This window comes from Mesoplodon mirus (genome assembly GCF_964341445.2).
Source record: "Mesoplodon mirus genome assembly, chromosome: 10".
NCBI lineage: Eukaryota > Metazoa > Chordata > Mammalia > Artiodactyla > Ziphiidae > Mesoplodon > Mesoplodon mirus.
This window is the reverse complement of record NC_138986.1, coordinates 15,326,383-15,340,871: the sequence shown is the minus strand read 5'-3', so window position 1 is coordinate 15,340,871 and position 14,489 is coordinate 15,326,383. Positions and strand designations below refer to the sequence as shown.

The following is a 14,489-nucleotide window of genomic DNA, read 5'->3' as shown; positions in this document are numbered from 1 at the left end:
CAGTGTCAACACCTAAAATTTTTTAAGATTAGAAAGTATGTTAATTCAGTTAAAAAAAAACAAGAAACAAAAAAACCACATGGTTTCTAGGTGAACTTTATTATACTTTTGTTTTGGCCCTGCTGCCCAGCTTGCGGGGATCTTAGTTCCCCAACCAGGGATTGAACCCAGGCCCCGCCTCGGCAGTGAAAGCGCCAATTCCTAACCACTGGACCGCCAGGGAATTCCCTATTATACTTTAATGTGAGATCTAATTAAAAGAGAGTATCGCTTTAAAGGTGTGGATTGCCATAAGCTTTTGGTGACGACTGAAAACAGCCTCCAAAGTGCCTTCTTCAAGATGGGTTTGTAGCACATCTATATGGCCTGAGTCATTTCCATATTAGGGATTCCAGTAACAAATTAGTTTTGGTAGCTCGCCCTTCCCAATCAATTTAGATTAGGTGTACAGTTTTAAACTCGATCTTTTCTATTCAAACCTTTCTTCCGTACAGAATAGTTCATGAAGTGTTGGAAAGTCTTCTTTGGGGCCTGCTGTGCCATGCTGAGCCATGCAATTCACAAAAATGCCACACTTTTCCATGCAATTCAGTATGATCGGAAGGGTTGACTTTTTATATGAAGTTGTGGCTGTGTTGTTTATTCTCCACTTCCCTGTGCTATTTCTTCTCCACTTAACATTTCTAGCAGTTATAAATTTTCTGAGAACTGCTTCTGCAAAAGGTTACAGGTAAATATTGCCACCACAGGTGTGGCCCCGACTACCTTCCTATCCCTCCCCTAGCACATAGAAAGCCTTCAACACACAGCTACTGAACAAGCGAATGAAAGAATGTTATTTCTCACACCAAAACTGGAAACAATACAAACAACATCAGGAAAAGGTAAAATAAATTATGGTCTATCCACAGTATAGATTAGGTTATAATATATAGCCACTATAAGTCATGATTTCGAGTACTATCCCTTCCCAATTTCATGAAAACAGATATAGCAAGTGAAGAAGAGACCTATATATATAATATGGTCACAATCTTGTAAAACAAGTTAAAAAAAAGACAGTTATGACTTGGCAATAGTATTGTGGGTGATTTTATTTTTTACTTTATGCTTTTCTCTATATACATTATAAATAAATAGTATACATATTTGAAAAACACACTCAGCTCCAGCATGGGATCCTCTGGTGTTTCCTCTGACGCTCCTCCATGAACAGTTAAGCATTTAATTTTCATCACCTCAGAAAACAACCCTGTACCTATCAGCTCTAACCTCCAATCCCTCTCTTTCCCCTGCCCCCAGCCATAAGCAAACCCTAGTATTTTATGTCTCTATAAATTTGCCTATTCTGGACATTTCATATAAACAGGATCATATAATATGTGGTGTCCACAGTCTTTTTAAACATCACTATGGTTGGCCCTCATCAGCTGGACTGACAAATTGTCACTACTCTGGTGGAGTTACTGTTGGAAACTCCTAAGGGTAGAGACTGGATAAGTTTAAAAAAAAAACACACCTTTTTTTTTTTTTTGAGCAGTTTTAGGTTCACAGCAAATTTAAGAGGAAGGTACAGAGATTTCCCATAAATTCCCTGTGGACTGGGTGATTCTTATCTTCATGGCCAGTGGCCTGTGTTCAGCAGTGTCCAATGAATGCCCATTAAATGAGTGGTCCCCAATTTACAATGAGACAAGCCTCTAAGGGTTTTATGACTTGCCCAAGATTATCAGGACAGTAGGTGAACGGGCCATTCAAGTCTCCTTTCTGATGTTTATATGCTTGTGTAACCAAGTAGGACCCTATGGGGCATTCCCAGGACAGGCCCCCCTGCTCCCCCAATGTCCTCCACCTGCCTCTTGCTTGTAGAAAAAATTTAACCTCCTAAACCTTCCTCAATTCCAAAGAATAAACTTAATCAGAGAAGTGAGAAAGTGCAGAAACAAAGCAAAACAGTCAAGCAAGACAAAATCATAATAGTTTAGTCATTAGACAAATTCAGAGACCCTTAGTTCCTCCTCAAGGGCTATAGATAATATTCTGAACCATATCCTTTGAGCTGTTCTGTAGATACTGAACCCCCCACTAGGGATGTTCATGGGCTGATCACACATTCAAAACCCTCTTCCTCACCCTGTCTTTAAAAACCTTTCCCTGAAAACCACTGGGGAATTTAGGTCCTTTGAGCATTAGCTGCCAATGCCCCTTGTATGGCGCCTGCAGTAAACCCTGCACTTTCCTTCACCACAACCTGGTGTCAGTAGATTGGCTTTACTGCACCCTGGCGAGTGGACCCAAGTTTAGTTTGATAACACTTGTACAAGACACAACTTCTGTGATTTTTGTTTCCTCTTGTGTAAAAAGGTGGTAATGAAACCGTGCACCTCAGACTGGGACTTGAACCCGGCCAAAACCCAGGCTGGGACTTGAACCCACGCGGCCGGGACTTGAACCCAGCCAAACCCCACAGTCTTCCAACTGAGATCACACACCTGGTTTCAGGGCTTAATGAAGCTCAGGTTCTTGACGTCTCATCACAGAAAGAATTCAGTGAGAGACAAAGCAATAGGTAAGAAGTGGATTTATTTAGAAACACACTCCACACACAGAGTGTGGGCCATCCCAGAAGGTGAGAAAGGCACCAGGGTATGGGGTTGTCAGTTTTTATAGGGGTGGGTAATTTCATAGGCTAAAGAGTGGGAGGAGTGTTCCAGCTATTTCCGGAAGGGGCGGGGATTGCCAGGAAGTGGGCCACCGCCCACTTTTTGATCCTTCTGGTCGGTCTTAGAATTGTCATGGCGCCTGTGGGTGTGTCATTAAGCTTGCTAAAGTGTTACAGTGAGACGATACTGAGGCTCAAGATCTAGTGGAAGTTGGTTTGTCTGCCATCTTGGACCCATTTGGTTCTAATCAGTTTACGTCACGTCCTTGGGCTGTGTCGTTCTTTCAGAGGTTGTGCCCTGCCCCCTTCCCTCCTGTTTCAGTAATATCTACCTCACAGGTTTGTGAAATGTTAGCTATTGCTGTACCCTCATGTGTGAGATGTGGCAATCAGCCTCACAATGAAAAATATAGACAGTAGCATGCGATTAAGACATGATCAATGAAGGCAGGCAAGCCAGACTGACCTCTCTGGACCCAGTTTCCTCGAGATTGAAAATCAGGACAAAACACATTACTGTTTTTTAGGATTAAATTCAGTGTCTCTCCAGAACCTCCTACAGGGTTTAGCTGATGGAAAGCCAGTGTTTATAATCTGTAGTTTTATTACCACTTTGCTTGGTAATTATAAACCTGTTAAGATTATAAACAAAGTATTTCGTTTTGAGGCAGCTAAGCCTCACAGAGGTTAAGCAACTTGTCTACGGCTACAAAGTCAGCTTTTGAACTCCAAGGCCCACACGCTCTTTACTGTTCGGCCGCCTCCAGCCTGATAAATCCAATCCCCGGTAGCTAAACCAATTGCCCTTCCAGGAAGCAAACTGCCACCCGAGGGCAGGATGTTGTTGGCATCCTAGGCGGAGGAAGAAGGTACTATCTCAGGGCAGGACGGGAGCCCCATGCTCACGCCCCACCCTCCTCTGATTTTTAACCCTAGGCAAATTTCGAGGCTGTGTTTGCAAGAGCCAGAAAGTGCCCGTCCCTGACGTCCAGGCAACTCGAACAGCAGCCCCGCGCCCCACAGGCCCCCACCTTCCCAACGTCACGGCCACTGAGCGCAGTGCCCCCTAGGGGCTCCTCTCCGCTGAGGAAGAATAGCCAGGACCTTCCTGCCTCTGGCCCGTTACCGGCCGGGTCCGGTTCTCCCGCCTGGCGCCCGCCCCGCCACCCCCAGGAGGGACGTGAGCCCCTGCGTCTCTGAGATCAGCCGCCGCATCTCCGCGTCGCGGGAGAACCCGCGTCCCCGCTGCGCCGCCCTCGCCTCACCATGAGCGCGCGCCTGCCGCTCGTCCTCCGCCAGCTCGGCCGCCTGAAGCCCCCCGGCCCGCCGCGCCTCCTCCGAGAGCTTTGTCTCGCCAGCAGCGGCGGGGTCGGCGGATGTGGCGGCGGGGAGGGCCTGCTCGGGCAGCGGCGGCTGCGGGACACCCAGGCTGGGAGCAGCCGGGGCCCGGGCAGCCGGGCGCCCCCAGCGCGGGACTCGATCGTCCGGTGAGTGTCTGGCGCTCGCCGCCGCCCAAGTCCCCGGCGGCCGGGGTAGACCCAGGAAGTGGGGCGGCCGGAGCTCTCGAGTCTCGGCCGAGCCCCGGGGGCCTCCGTGGGGGCTTCGCTGAGCACGGGGTCGCGAGTGTTTGGTGCCAACTTTTAAGGGTGACGGCAGCTGGTGGGGGGCAGCGCGGGCACCGGGAGGGCGGGCTGGGCGCGCCGGAGGACGGAGACTCTTGGGGCCGGCCCAGGTCGGAGGGGTGGGGGTCGGGAGGGCGTGGGCATCCGCGGCGGGTGCTGAGCAGCTCAGACCGCGCGCCTCGCTCCACGTGCACCTCCCGCCGCCTGCTCCGATGCAGCCGCGCCGGGCGCGGCCTGGGCAGGAAAGGGGCGGTGCGGCGAGGGCTGGAGCCCAGAGGGGGAGGGGCGCCCGCTCCCGCCCCGCCAGCCCGGCCGCCCGCCTGCTGGTCGGATCCGGGGTGGGGGCCGGGGCGCTGCGGGGCTGCGGGGCTGCGGCGGGGGCGCCCCGGGCCCAGCGATCGGCGCCTGTCTGCACAGGGGCTCCGCCTCCGGGACGCTGGCTGCGGGCGGCGTACCGTGACTGCGGTGAGGTCTGCCCTCCCAAAACGCTGCAGCCTCCTGCGCGTGGGAGGGCTGCGGCCCGGCCCACCCAGTGACGCGCGGAGGGCGGCCGGAGAAGTCGAGGCCGTCTCGTTCCCAGCGTCGCTGCACCGTGGGCACGGAATCCCCAGCTCAGCCTTATTTCCAAAGTTCTCTCCCGAGCGAGAGGCGAACTCTGCCTGGGAGCCCCGGGCCGGCCTTCCGCTGTCCCCACCGGAGACGTTCGCGGGTCCCCCTCCACCCCCGCTTCACTTGTCTGAGTGAAGCGCTCCGGACATGCCTGGGGGTCGTGGGAAGGCCCTTTCTTCCCTTCCCTAACTAGAATTCCTAGTTCCAGGATGCCATGTTACGGAGCGAGCTCCTCACGTCCATCCGCTGACATCCTCTTCTGTTTTCCTTCTAGCCTTCATTCTGAAAATGAACTCACCTTTTTACTCCCTGTTTCCAAGGCGCTTCATGATGTGGCCCATGACTCCAAGGACTCTTTTAGTTTACCTTGTCTTCTCTCCGGATGTCTCGGTTAGGTCTCTTCCGGTCATTAGATTTTAAGCAGTGTACAGCTGAGCTCATCTTAAGGGGTTGTTACCAAACCGAACTGGGGTACCCTCGCCAGATGGTCACCGGGTTGTGACGTAGGCAGGTACAGTGTGTGTTGCAGGGTACCAAGTAGGGGACAAGCCTCAGATCCACTCCACTCCAACTTGGTCTTTGAGATAGAGGTTTTGGGGTTTTGTTTGTTTGTTTGCCGAACCACGGGGCATGTGGGATCTTCCCCGACCAGGGATCGAACCGGTGCCCTCTGCGTTGGGAGCGGGGAGTCAACCGCTGGACCACCAGGGAAATCCAACATTTCTTAATTGTGGTTTCGGTAGTCGGGATGTCTCTGGTTTATGCTTCTCTAGCCGGGTGGTCCTTGGCCAGAGGTCTGTTAGCTCATCTTGCCCTGGAGAAACAGCTTGAGTTTGTAGTTAATGAAGATACCTATGATAGCAATTTTAGTATATTAACGATGTTACCAACAACAGCAATTTTAATCATCTGACTCTGTTTGATTATTGCTCATTTAGCACAGGATTAAGGGGACAAGAAAAGGAATAAAGTTTTGGATAGAGAGATTAATCATAAACTGGGTAAGAGGTTTTAGGGGGATTTGGTTTCAGGGTAAGCGTCCAAAGACAGTATAGGATGCAGAAGTCACCTTCCAACTAGAAGTTGAGGAGGCAACTTTTCTCACCCAGGGCAGAAAAATCTCTGATGAGAAACATCTATGCTACTTTCTAGACTTCTTGAGCCTGGTAACTCCTTGCTTGCTTTGCTTGGCACTGTAAGAATAATGGAAGAATAAGGAATAACCCCAAAGAATGAAACGTTACACATGTGACAAGTTGTGGGGGAATTAGCCAACTTTATGAGCAGAGCTGGTGACAGGTGTCAGCTTCTGCAGTCGTGTGCCCTTCATTTTATTGAGGTGCTACAAGTGTTTCTGGGAGAATTGCTTTTGGAAGGAGTGTTTTTAGCATTCAAGTGTAGCTTTGAGGCACAAAAGAACACTGTACAATTATAAGAACAAAGGTAGAGTCCTTGTAGTACACCTGCTCTACAGATGAGGAAACAGGTTCCATAGTGGCTCAGTGAATTGCCCACGCTAGTCAACCAAAGGCCTGAGCACTGGTCCTCGGCTGCTTCCACTGAGTGCTTCGGGGCCACCCAGACTCCTTGTTGAAAACACACATTCCCAGGCCCCACCCAGACTTAGGGAGTCCGACTTTCTGGGCTGAGTCACAAAGCCTTTCTCTTTACCAAGCTTTCCAGATGACCCTAATACACATTGCCAAGAACCACTTGGGACCCGCACTCCAGTGCCTTCCCACACTAGCCAGAAATAAGGACCCAGTATGGCCCAAATTCGCAGCCAAGAAAGGCAGAGAACCTGCATACGGCATGTGGTCCTCAGCCGCTTGTTGTTGGACAGAAGATTCTTGCTCATTTATAAGGTGGTTTGTGAACTTTCACATATATTCTGGTTTATCAACACAACAATACAGTTGTTTCACTGGGAATCAAGTTGCTTTATCCCAAGTGTTTAAAAACCAAAACCTTCCTGGGTTGTAGACAGCTGCATGCCCATTTACTCTATGTCTTCTAGCCCAGCTGACTGTGGGAAGGCTCGTCCCAAGTGTTTAAAAACCAAAACCTTCCTGGGTTGTAGACAGCTGCATGCCCATTTACTCTATGTCTTCTAGCCCAGCTGACTGAAGAAGGCTCATCCTGGTTGAGTTTTGAAGCCTTTAAACGTTTTCTGAGCACCCTTCTCTCCTCATCCACCTACAAGAGCAGTGCCTGCCAGTTACATTCGTCAAATTCTTCTCTAAAACTGGGAGGAGTTTTGTCCCTGGCCATTTTGCCTTGTCCCTTTGCTCGTGGCCATTTATTGCTGATAGGATCTGGCTGGAAGTTCCCCTTGCATTTTTTGAAAGCTGTTGTGCATGCAAGAGCCTGATGGAGACAAGAGATGATACTTAAAGGTGGTCTTAAGCACTGAAGCTTGGGTACTGCCTTGGCTAAGCCTTTTGTCTATTATTGTGAGAGGAAAAAGAGCCAACTTTCTTTTTTTAATTTTTTATTTAATATTTTTTAATTAAAAATTTGTATTGAAATATAGTTGATTTACAATGTTGTGTTCCAGGTATACAGCAAAGTGATTCAGTTATACATAAATGTCTATATGTGTATAGATATATATATAAATATATCTTTTTCAGATTCTTTTCCATTATAGGCTGTTACAAGATACTGAATATAGTTCCCTGTGCTATATAATAGGTCCTTGTTGTTTGTCTATTTTATATATAGTAATGTGTATCTGTTAATCCCAAACTCCTAATTTATCCCTCCCCCCACTTCCCCTTTGGAAACCATAAGATTGTTTTCTATGTCTGTGGGTCTGATTCTGTTTTGTAAATAAGTTCATTTGTAAGAGCCAACATTTTTTTTTAAATACATTTATTTATTTTTGGCTGCATTGGGTCTTAGTTGCGCACAGGCTTTCTCTAGTTGCAGCGAGCAGGGGCTACTCTTAGTTGCGGTGCACGAGCTTCTCGTTGCGGTGGCTTCTCTTGTTGCAGAGCACGGGCTCTAGGCACACGGGCTCAGTAGTTGTGGCACATGGGCTCAGAAGCTGTGGCTCGCGGGCTCTAGAGTGCAGGCTCAGTAGTTGTGGCACACGGGCTTAGTTGCTCTGCGGCATGTGGGATCTTCCGGGACCAGGGCTCGAACCCGTGTTTCCTGCATTGGCAGGTGGATTCTCAACCACTGCACCACCAGGGAAGTCCATTATCTCTCTTTTAGAGAAAATACATTTATATGGCACATTTCATCTAATGAGCCGTATTAAGGAGAAAAAAATTTAAAAAAGAAAATCACTGTTAACATCTAGTTTGTTTACCTCTACTTATTTTGAAAATTAGAGATTGTCACATTCTACATCGGATTTTTTTTTAATAAATTTATTTTATTTATTTATTTTTGGCTGTGTTGGGTCTTCGTTGCTGTGCGTGGGGCTTTCTCTACTTGCAGCGAGCAGGGGCTACTCTTCATTGTGGTGTGCGGGCTTCCCATTGCGGTGTCTTCTCTTGTTGCGAAGCACAGGCTCTAGGCATGTGGACTTCAGTAGTTGTGGCTCGCGGACTCTAAAGTGCAGGCTCAGTAGTTGTGGCGCACAGGCTTAGTTGCTCCGCGGCATGTGGGATCTTCCCGGACCAGGGCTCGAACCCACGTCCCCTGCATCGGCAGACGGATTCTTAACCACTGCGCCACCGGGGAAGCCCTACGCCAGGTATATCATGATTGTTCTCCTCCCCCTCCCTCCACCCTTTCCACACTTGCAGGAGCCTGTCCTTGTGCTGTCTAATTAGTTTCATTTAGAGTAGGAAACCTTCTAAGAAAATGTGTTGTATCCATCCTTTCTAGTCATTAACCTAGACCTGACTATGTTGTTTTTCTTTCTCAATGCAGAGAAGTCATTCAGAATTCGAAAGAAGTTCTGAGTTTATTGCAAGGAAAAAACCCTGCCTTTAAGCCGGTTCTTGCTATTATTCAGGTAAGCTGAGAACGTGGTTCTGTCTTGCTATTTTAGGATGTCTTTTAATTTAGAAGACAATTGTACACAGGTGACCAGCTGCATTTCTTGTCACAGAAGTCCCACTTGGGCTTAGGGGAGGGAGGAGAAAGCTCATGTGGAAATGTTGTCGTTTCCCCCTCTATCTGGTCATTTTGCTGCTTCAGGATTACAGGTTAGGTACCACTCTGTTTGAGTCTGTCTCCTTTTGGTGCGGATAGCTTCCGGAGGTCAGGAGGTAGGTGCTCACGTAAGTTGCATTACACAGGATATAATGTGGTCCGGTATAAATGCTGATCAGGTGTGATTTGAGTGGCATGGGAAAAAACATTCCACTTTGTTTCTGTGGAAGACAGATGCTTGCTGAGACATGGTATTTGGTGATCTTACCACTCAGTCTTTTCAAACCTGCCATGAGTCTGAAAGGCCAAACGCCATGGCATGGCAGGACTTGGGAGTGCCATGGCATGGCAGGACTTGGGAGTTCCATGTCTGTGTTCTAGCCACGGCTCCTTCATTGCCAGCTGCAGTTGGCACTGTTTGCCACCCTTATTGGCACACCCAGGTGACGCAGGTGCAGGGAAGTGGTGCACTGCGCCAGGCCTGTAAGGTCACACAGCCCAACAGTTGAGCCGCCTCTGTTGTTTTTGGTGCATGCTTCATGTATCAGAAGAGCAGCCTCTAGTTTCCTCAGCGGTGTAATTCCAAGACAGGAGAGCTATGCTCAAGTCACTTAGGGGCCTGCATTCTTTGGGGTCTGTTTCCTCACCCCCGACAAAGATAAGCAAGTGAGAAGAGTGGAAAGAAAAGCGAAACAAGAGCCTGGCCTCCTGGAATTCTGCTCATTGGTAGCTTTTCACCCAAGGGCAAGTCCTAAACACCCGTCTTAGGCCTCCTCACTTAGAAAGGAATGCTGCCTCTGTGGCTATATGCGCCCTATGAGGAGTATTATTTTCAAAAGTGATATATCTTAAAGCCTGAGAAACTGACATGTTAATAAATACCAGCCCTTAGTCCCCTTTTATGAGCAATAAGACTCTTTTTCTGCATTTCCCTTATCATCTTTGTAGTCAGATAATGTATAATCACAAGATTAGTCTTTGTCCTGTTTTGTACCTTTTCAAGGTATTTTTATGTTGTTACATTCTCCTCCTTGCTCTGCTTTCCCAAGGCAGGTGAGGATAACTTGTTGCAGGAAATAAACCAGAATTTGGCTGAGGAGGTAAGGATTGTTGATTTTTTGAATGATTTTAAAAATTCATTTTAACTTTAGGGTGATTGATTCATTTTCTCTCAGTGACAAAATCGCCCTGTGTTCTCTTTGCAGGCTGGTCTGAACATCACTCACATCTGTCTTCCTGCGGATAGCAGTGAAGATGAGGTAACGCAGCAGCACACTGAACCCTTACTTTGTGTTCCTCTTCAGTCCTAACAGACCTCTTAACATCTCTTAGCTGTGGTCGGAACCGAGCCAGCCTTTTCTTAGGGCTGAACTTTTAGAGGGAATAGTTCACTTTTCCCACTAGTTCCCACAGTATTTTTTTAAATTCTTATTGGAGTATAGTTGCTTTACAATACTGTGTTAGTTTATACTGTACAGCAAAGTGAATCAGCTACATGTATACACAGATCCCCTCTTTTTCGGATTTCCTTCTCCTTTAGGTTCCCCTTGGCTTATTTTTTTTGACAAGGAGTCACTTATTCGCTCTTTTTCTTTGAAATTCTGATAAATGGGAATTTATATGATGGTGTATTATGTTGGAAAAGAGTAAGGGTCTTAATTTATTAAGATTTTGTTGTCGTTGTTACCTCTAACTACATTAGAGGTCACAATAGTACCATCACTTCATTCTGGCTGGGCTCTATGTATAGATGCCACCCCTCTGACCACCCCCTACCCGCCATCACTCCATATCAATTTCACAGATTATAGTATTATTATTGTTATATTTTTTTGTAATTTTATTTATTTATTTATTTGGCTGCATTGGGTCTTTGTTGCTGTGCCCGGGCTTTCTCTCTAGTTGCAGCGAGCGGGGGCTACGCTTTGTTGCGGTGCGCGGGCTTCTCATTGCTGTGGCTTCTCTTGTTGTGGAGCACAGGCCCTAGGCAAGTGGGCTTCAGTAGTTGCAGCACGTGGGCTCAGTAGTTGTGTCTCACAGGCTCTAGAGCGCGGGCTCAGTAGTTATGGCGCACGGGCTTAGTTACTCCGAGGCATGTGGGATCTTCCCGGACCAGGGATTGAACCCGTGTCCCCTGCATTGGCAGGTGGACTCTTAACCGCTGCACCACCAGGGAAGTCCCTGTTGTTGGTGTTGTTATTGGTCTTGTCTTCTCTACTAGAATATAAGCTCCATGAGGGCAGATATTTTTTTACAACTGTATTTCCTTTACTCAGAACTGGTACAAGGTAGATATTCAAAACATTCAACATTTGTTGAATGAATGACAGAATGATGAATATTAAACAAAATTTTCTTTCTGAGTCTTCTGAATATATCAAATAGCTTTTTCTTCTCTTACCAGGTAGAAATACCATCATGATTTTTGCTAGGTAGTAAAACAGAAATGGCAAACCAACACTTCTCATAGTGAGATCCATATCTACGAGTTAGAATCTCTCTTACTTATGAAAAAGTAACATTGCTAAGTGAAATCCTGGCGTAAAATAGAGGTAAACAGAGAGACCAAAGCATTGCTTATTTAAAGACATACCTGGCCATTCAACAGCGATTATATTAGCTTCCCAAACTGCTTTGGTCTTTTTCATAAATAGCAAATTATTTTAGTGTTTCCTGTAAAATGGAGCTCTCTATGCTTAGAGGTTTTCCATCATAAGCCTTTGGAAATGCTTTCTACATGCCATTCTGGTCCAGAGAACAGGAGGGCCTGAGTGTCATGATTAGTAAGCTTTGGTTAAGCCCAGTGTGCTTGAAACACAGGCTTCTCTGGGCCAGGTTGGAATGCTCGAGGCTGCTGAGTCCTGGCCTCCCTGAAAGTAAAGTTGGCATTACATTGGGCTCAGATCTGATTGTGGACAGGGAATTGTCTTTTGCTGATCTCAACTTTATTAACTGTTGAGCTTTGGTTTTGTTTTGTTCTGTTCTGGCAGAGAATAGAGCGATAAGAAAGACTTGAAGTCACTAAAAAAATTCAGCCAAGCTTTTTTTGTTTTTTTTTTTTTGTTTTTTTTTTGTGGTACGCAGGCCTCCCACTGTTGTGGCCTCTCCCGTTGTGGAGCACAGGCTCCGGACGCACAGGCTCAGCAGCCATGGCTCACAGGCCCAGCCGCTCCGCAGCATGTGGGATCCTCCCGGACCGGGGCAGGAACCCGCGTCCCCTGCACCGGCAGGCGGACTCTCAACCACTGCGCCACCAGGGAAGCCCCAGCCAAGCTTTTATAAACGTGGTTAGGGGGAACATAGACTTCTTCATTCTGCTTTACACCAGGTCTTCAACAAGGAGAAAAAAGAAACTAAAACAGATGCATTTTTATGAATCTATTTTTGACATAAAGCGTCTGTTCTTGGGTCTTATTTTTGCAAAACTGACTTTAGTTTTCATTTTAGATTATAGATGAGATCCTGAAGATTAATGAAGACACCAGAGTACATGGCCTTGCCCTTCAGATCTCCGAGACCTCATTTAGCAACAAAATCCTCAATGCCTTGAAACCAGAAAAAGATGTGGATGGGTGAGAACATATAAAAGAAAACAATCGACTCATTGCTAAACTAGTTTTTCTACTGTGAATTCTTTAAAATTCTGCTCTTTCAACTATGTCAGTAATTGAGCCATGAATGAAATCATTCTAAATATTTCAGGAGTTGGAGGGCTTGTAAAATTATGCTTAAGAAAGTACGTATTTGAGAAAATACACTTGCCCTTTTGTAGTGCTTGGGTGCCATTTTGGCCAAATCATACTCATTTGAGAAGCTCCTGTCTGACCTACAGAGTCCTTAGCCTGCTCTCCTCTTCTGATAGCTTTTCCTTTTCCTTGATAATTCTACCAAACGAGAGAAAAAAACCAGGGACCTGCTTCACCACAGTAGCACATTCTGCCTTAATCCCAGACCAGTGGAGAAAAACAAAGCAAGCACTTACATTCATAACGTGAGGCTTTATTTGAAACTTGAGGGGAAAACTGTGAATATCAAGTGCTCTGATATTGGTCTTAGACTCACGTCATGACGTAAGCTTCATGGGACAGGGAATACTGACCATCCATATGGGAGTTCATGATGTTTCCTGGAAGTTAAAAACCTCATCTTCCTACATGGAAATAAGAAATTTCTGTATCGTGGCCAGAAAGAACGTGATATATTTAGCATTCCAGGGTCGTAAGCAAATTTATAACCTTAGTCTTGTAGGGACTGGATTGAGTGACCAGCGCCTCACTGGCATACCCAGGTTCCCCCATTATCCTAGCCTCCTATTATGACTTAAGGCAGACTCAAACATGGGTACAAAATTGTCATGAAAATCTCCGATCCTATAGCAGACAAACCATAAAGGGGGAAGAGGCTCTAGTCAATTAGAAAACATCCAGAATCCCAGGGTATCAAGGTGTAGTTTCCAGTCTTTCATAAAAAGAGAGAATTAGGAAAACTTTTCCAAGTATCTCCATTTTGTTACTAACCTGTATTGAGACCGTCAATTTAAGCTAAATAGCTAGGGACTATTTTGTCCTTGGTTTGACCGAGGAAGAACACGGAAGGCATTGAAAGGACATGGTCCCTCATTTTTTTCCTTAATTTCCTTAAGGAGATAAGTACTGAGGTCGAGTGGGGATCAGACCTTGAATCCAGGTCTTGCTGGGTCACCCCTGGTTTCTAGGATTGGTTCTGGACTTTGATATTGATGGGGATGTAAATTTCCTCAGGATGAAGTGGCTGTAGGACCACGGCATTGCACATGTCCAGGGCCACTGTTCCATGTAGTCCATTGAACAGAGCTCCGTAGCGTTAAGCAGTGAAGCCCCACGTGGCCTCCAGCTGCGGTCCTGCTGTCCAGGCAGAACCAGAACGCCCAGCGTCGTCCTGACTCACAGGGACCACGTTGGAGTTGCCTGAGGGGCTGCTCTAGAAGCTAATGACCTCTATTCCTGCCCACTCTTTCATTTCCATTTAATAATTCAATATATCCTACCTATCTGTCGATGAAAATTCAATTAACTATCAAGTTAAGAAGGAAAAAAGGGAATTTTATTCAAGCCAAACCAAGGATTATAACCCAGGAAGCAGATTCTCAGGAAGCTCTGAGAACTGTTCCACCTGTTAGAAGTCGAAGGCACAGTCATATACATTTTTGAGAGAAAGGATTGCACATCAAAATGACATACTGATGTTTTACATAAAGTTCACCAAGGATATATAGTCCAGGTAAGCATGTACAAAGTGAGCAGCAAGTCACCGCGACCCCCTACAGAGCTGGGAAAGAACACTGTTCTTTTTTTTTTTTTGCGGTATGCGGGCCTCTCACTGTTGTGGCCTCTCCCGTTGCGGAGCACAGGCTCCGGATGTGCAGGCCCAGCGGCCAAGGCTCACGGGCCCAGCCGCTCCGCGGCATGTGGGATCTTCCCGGACCGGGGCACGAACCCGTGTCCCCT

The 14,489-nt window shown here is 46.9% G+C and overlaps 1 protein-coding gene across 3 annotated transcripts in view; it reads left to right on the top strand.

The window, feature by feature from the left end:
• Positions 1–3,345: 3,345 nt before the first annotated feature.
• MTHFD1L (methylenetetrahydrofolate dehydrogenase (NADP+ dependent) 1 like) overlaps positions 3,346–14,489 on the top strand; it is a 198,655-nt gene continuing 187,511 nt past the window's right edge. For 2 of the 3 annotated variants that reach the window (XM_082633840.1, XM_082633841.1), the window contains exons 1-5: positions 3,353–4,149; positions 8,779–8,863; positions 10,053–10,103; positions 10,209–10,262; positions 12,451–12,575. In XM_082633840.1, the coding sequence (XP_082489966.1) occupies positions 3,929–4,149; positions 8,779–8,863; positions 10,053–10,103; positions 10,209–10,262; positions 12,451–12,575 (536 nt within the window). In that variant the 5' untranslated portion in view covers positions 3,353–3,928. Of the gene's footprint in view, positions 4,150–8,778; positions 8,864–10,052; positions 10,104–10,208; positions 10,263–12,450; positions 12,576–14,489 lie in introns of all 3 variants that reach the window. The other variant, XM_082633843.1, reaches the window with a different exon arrangement.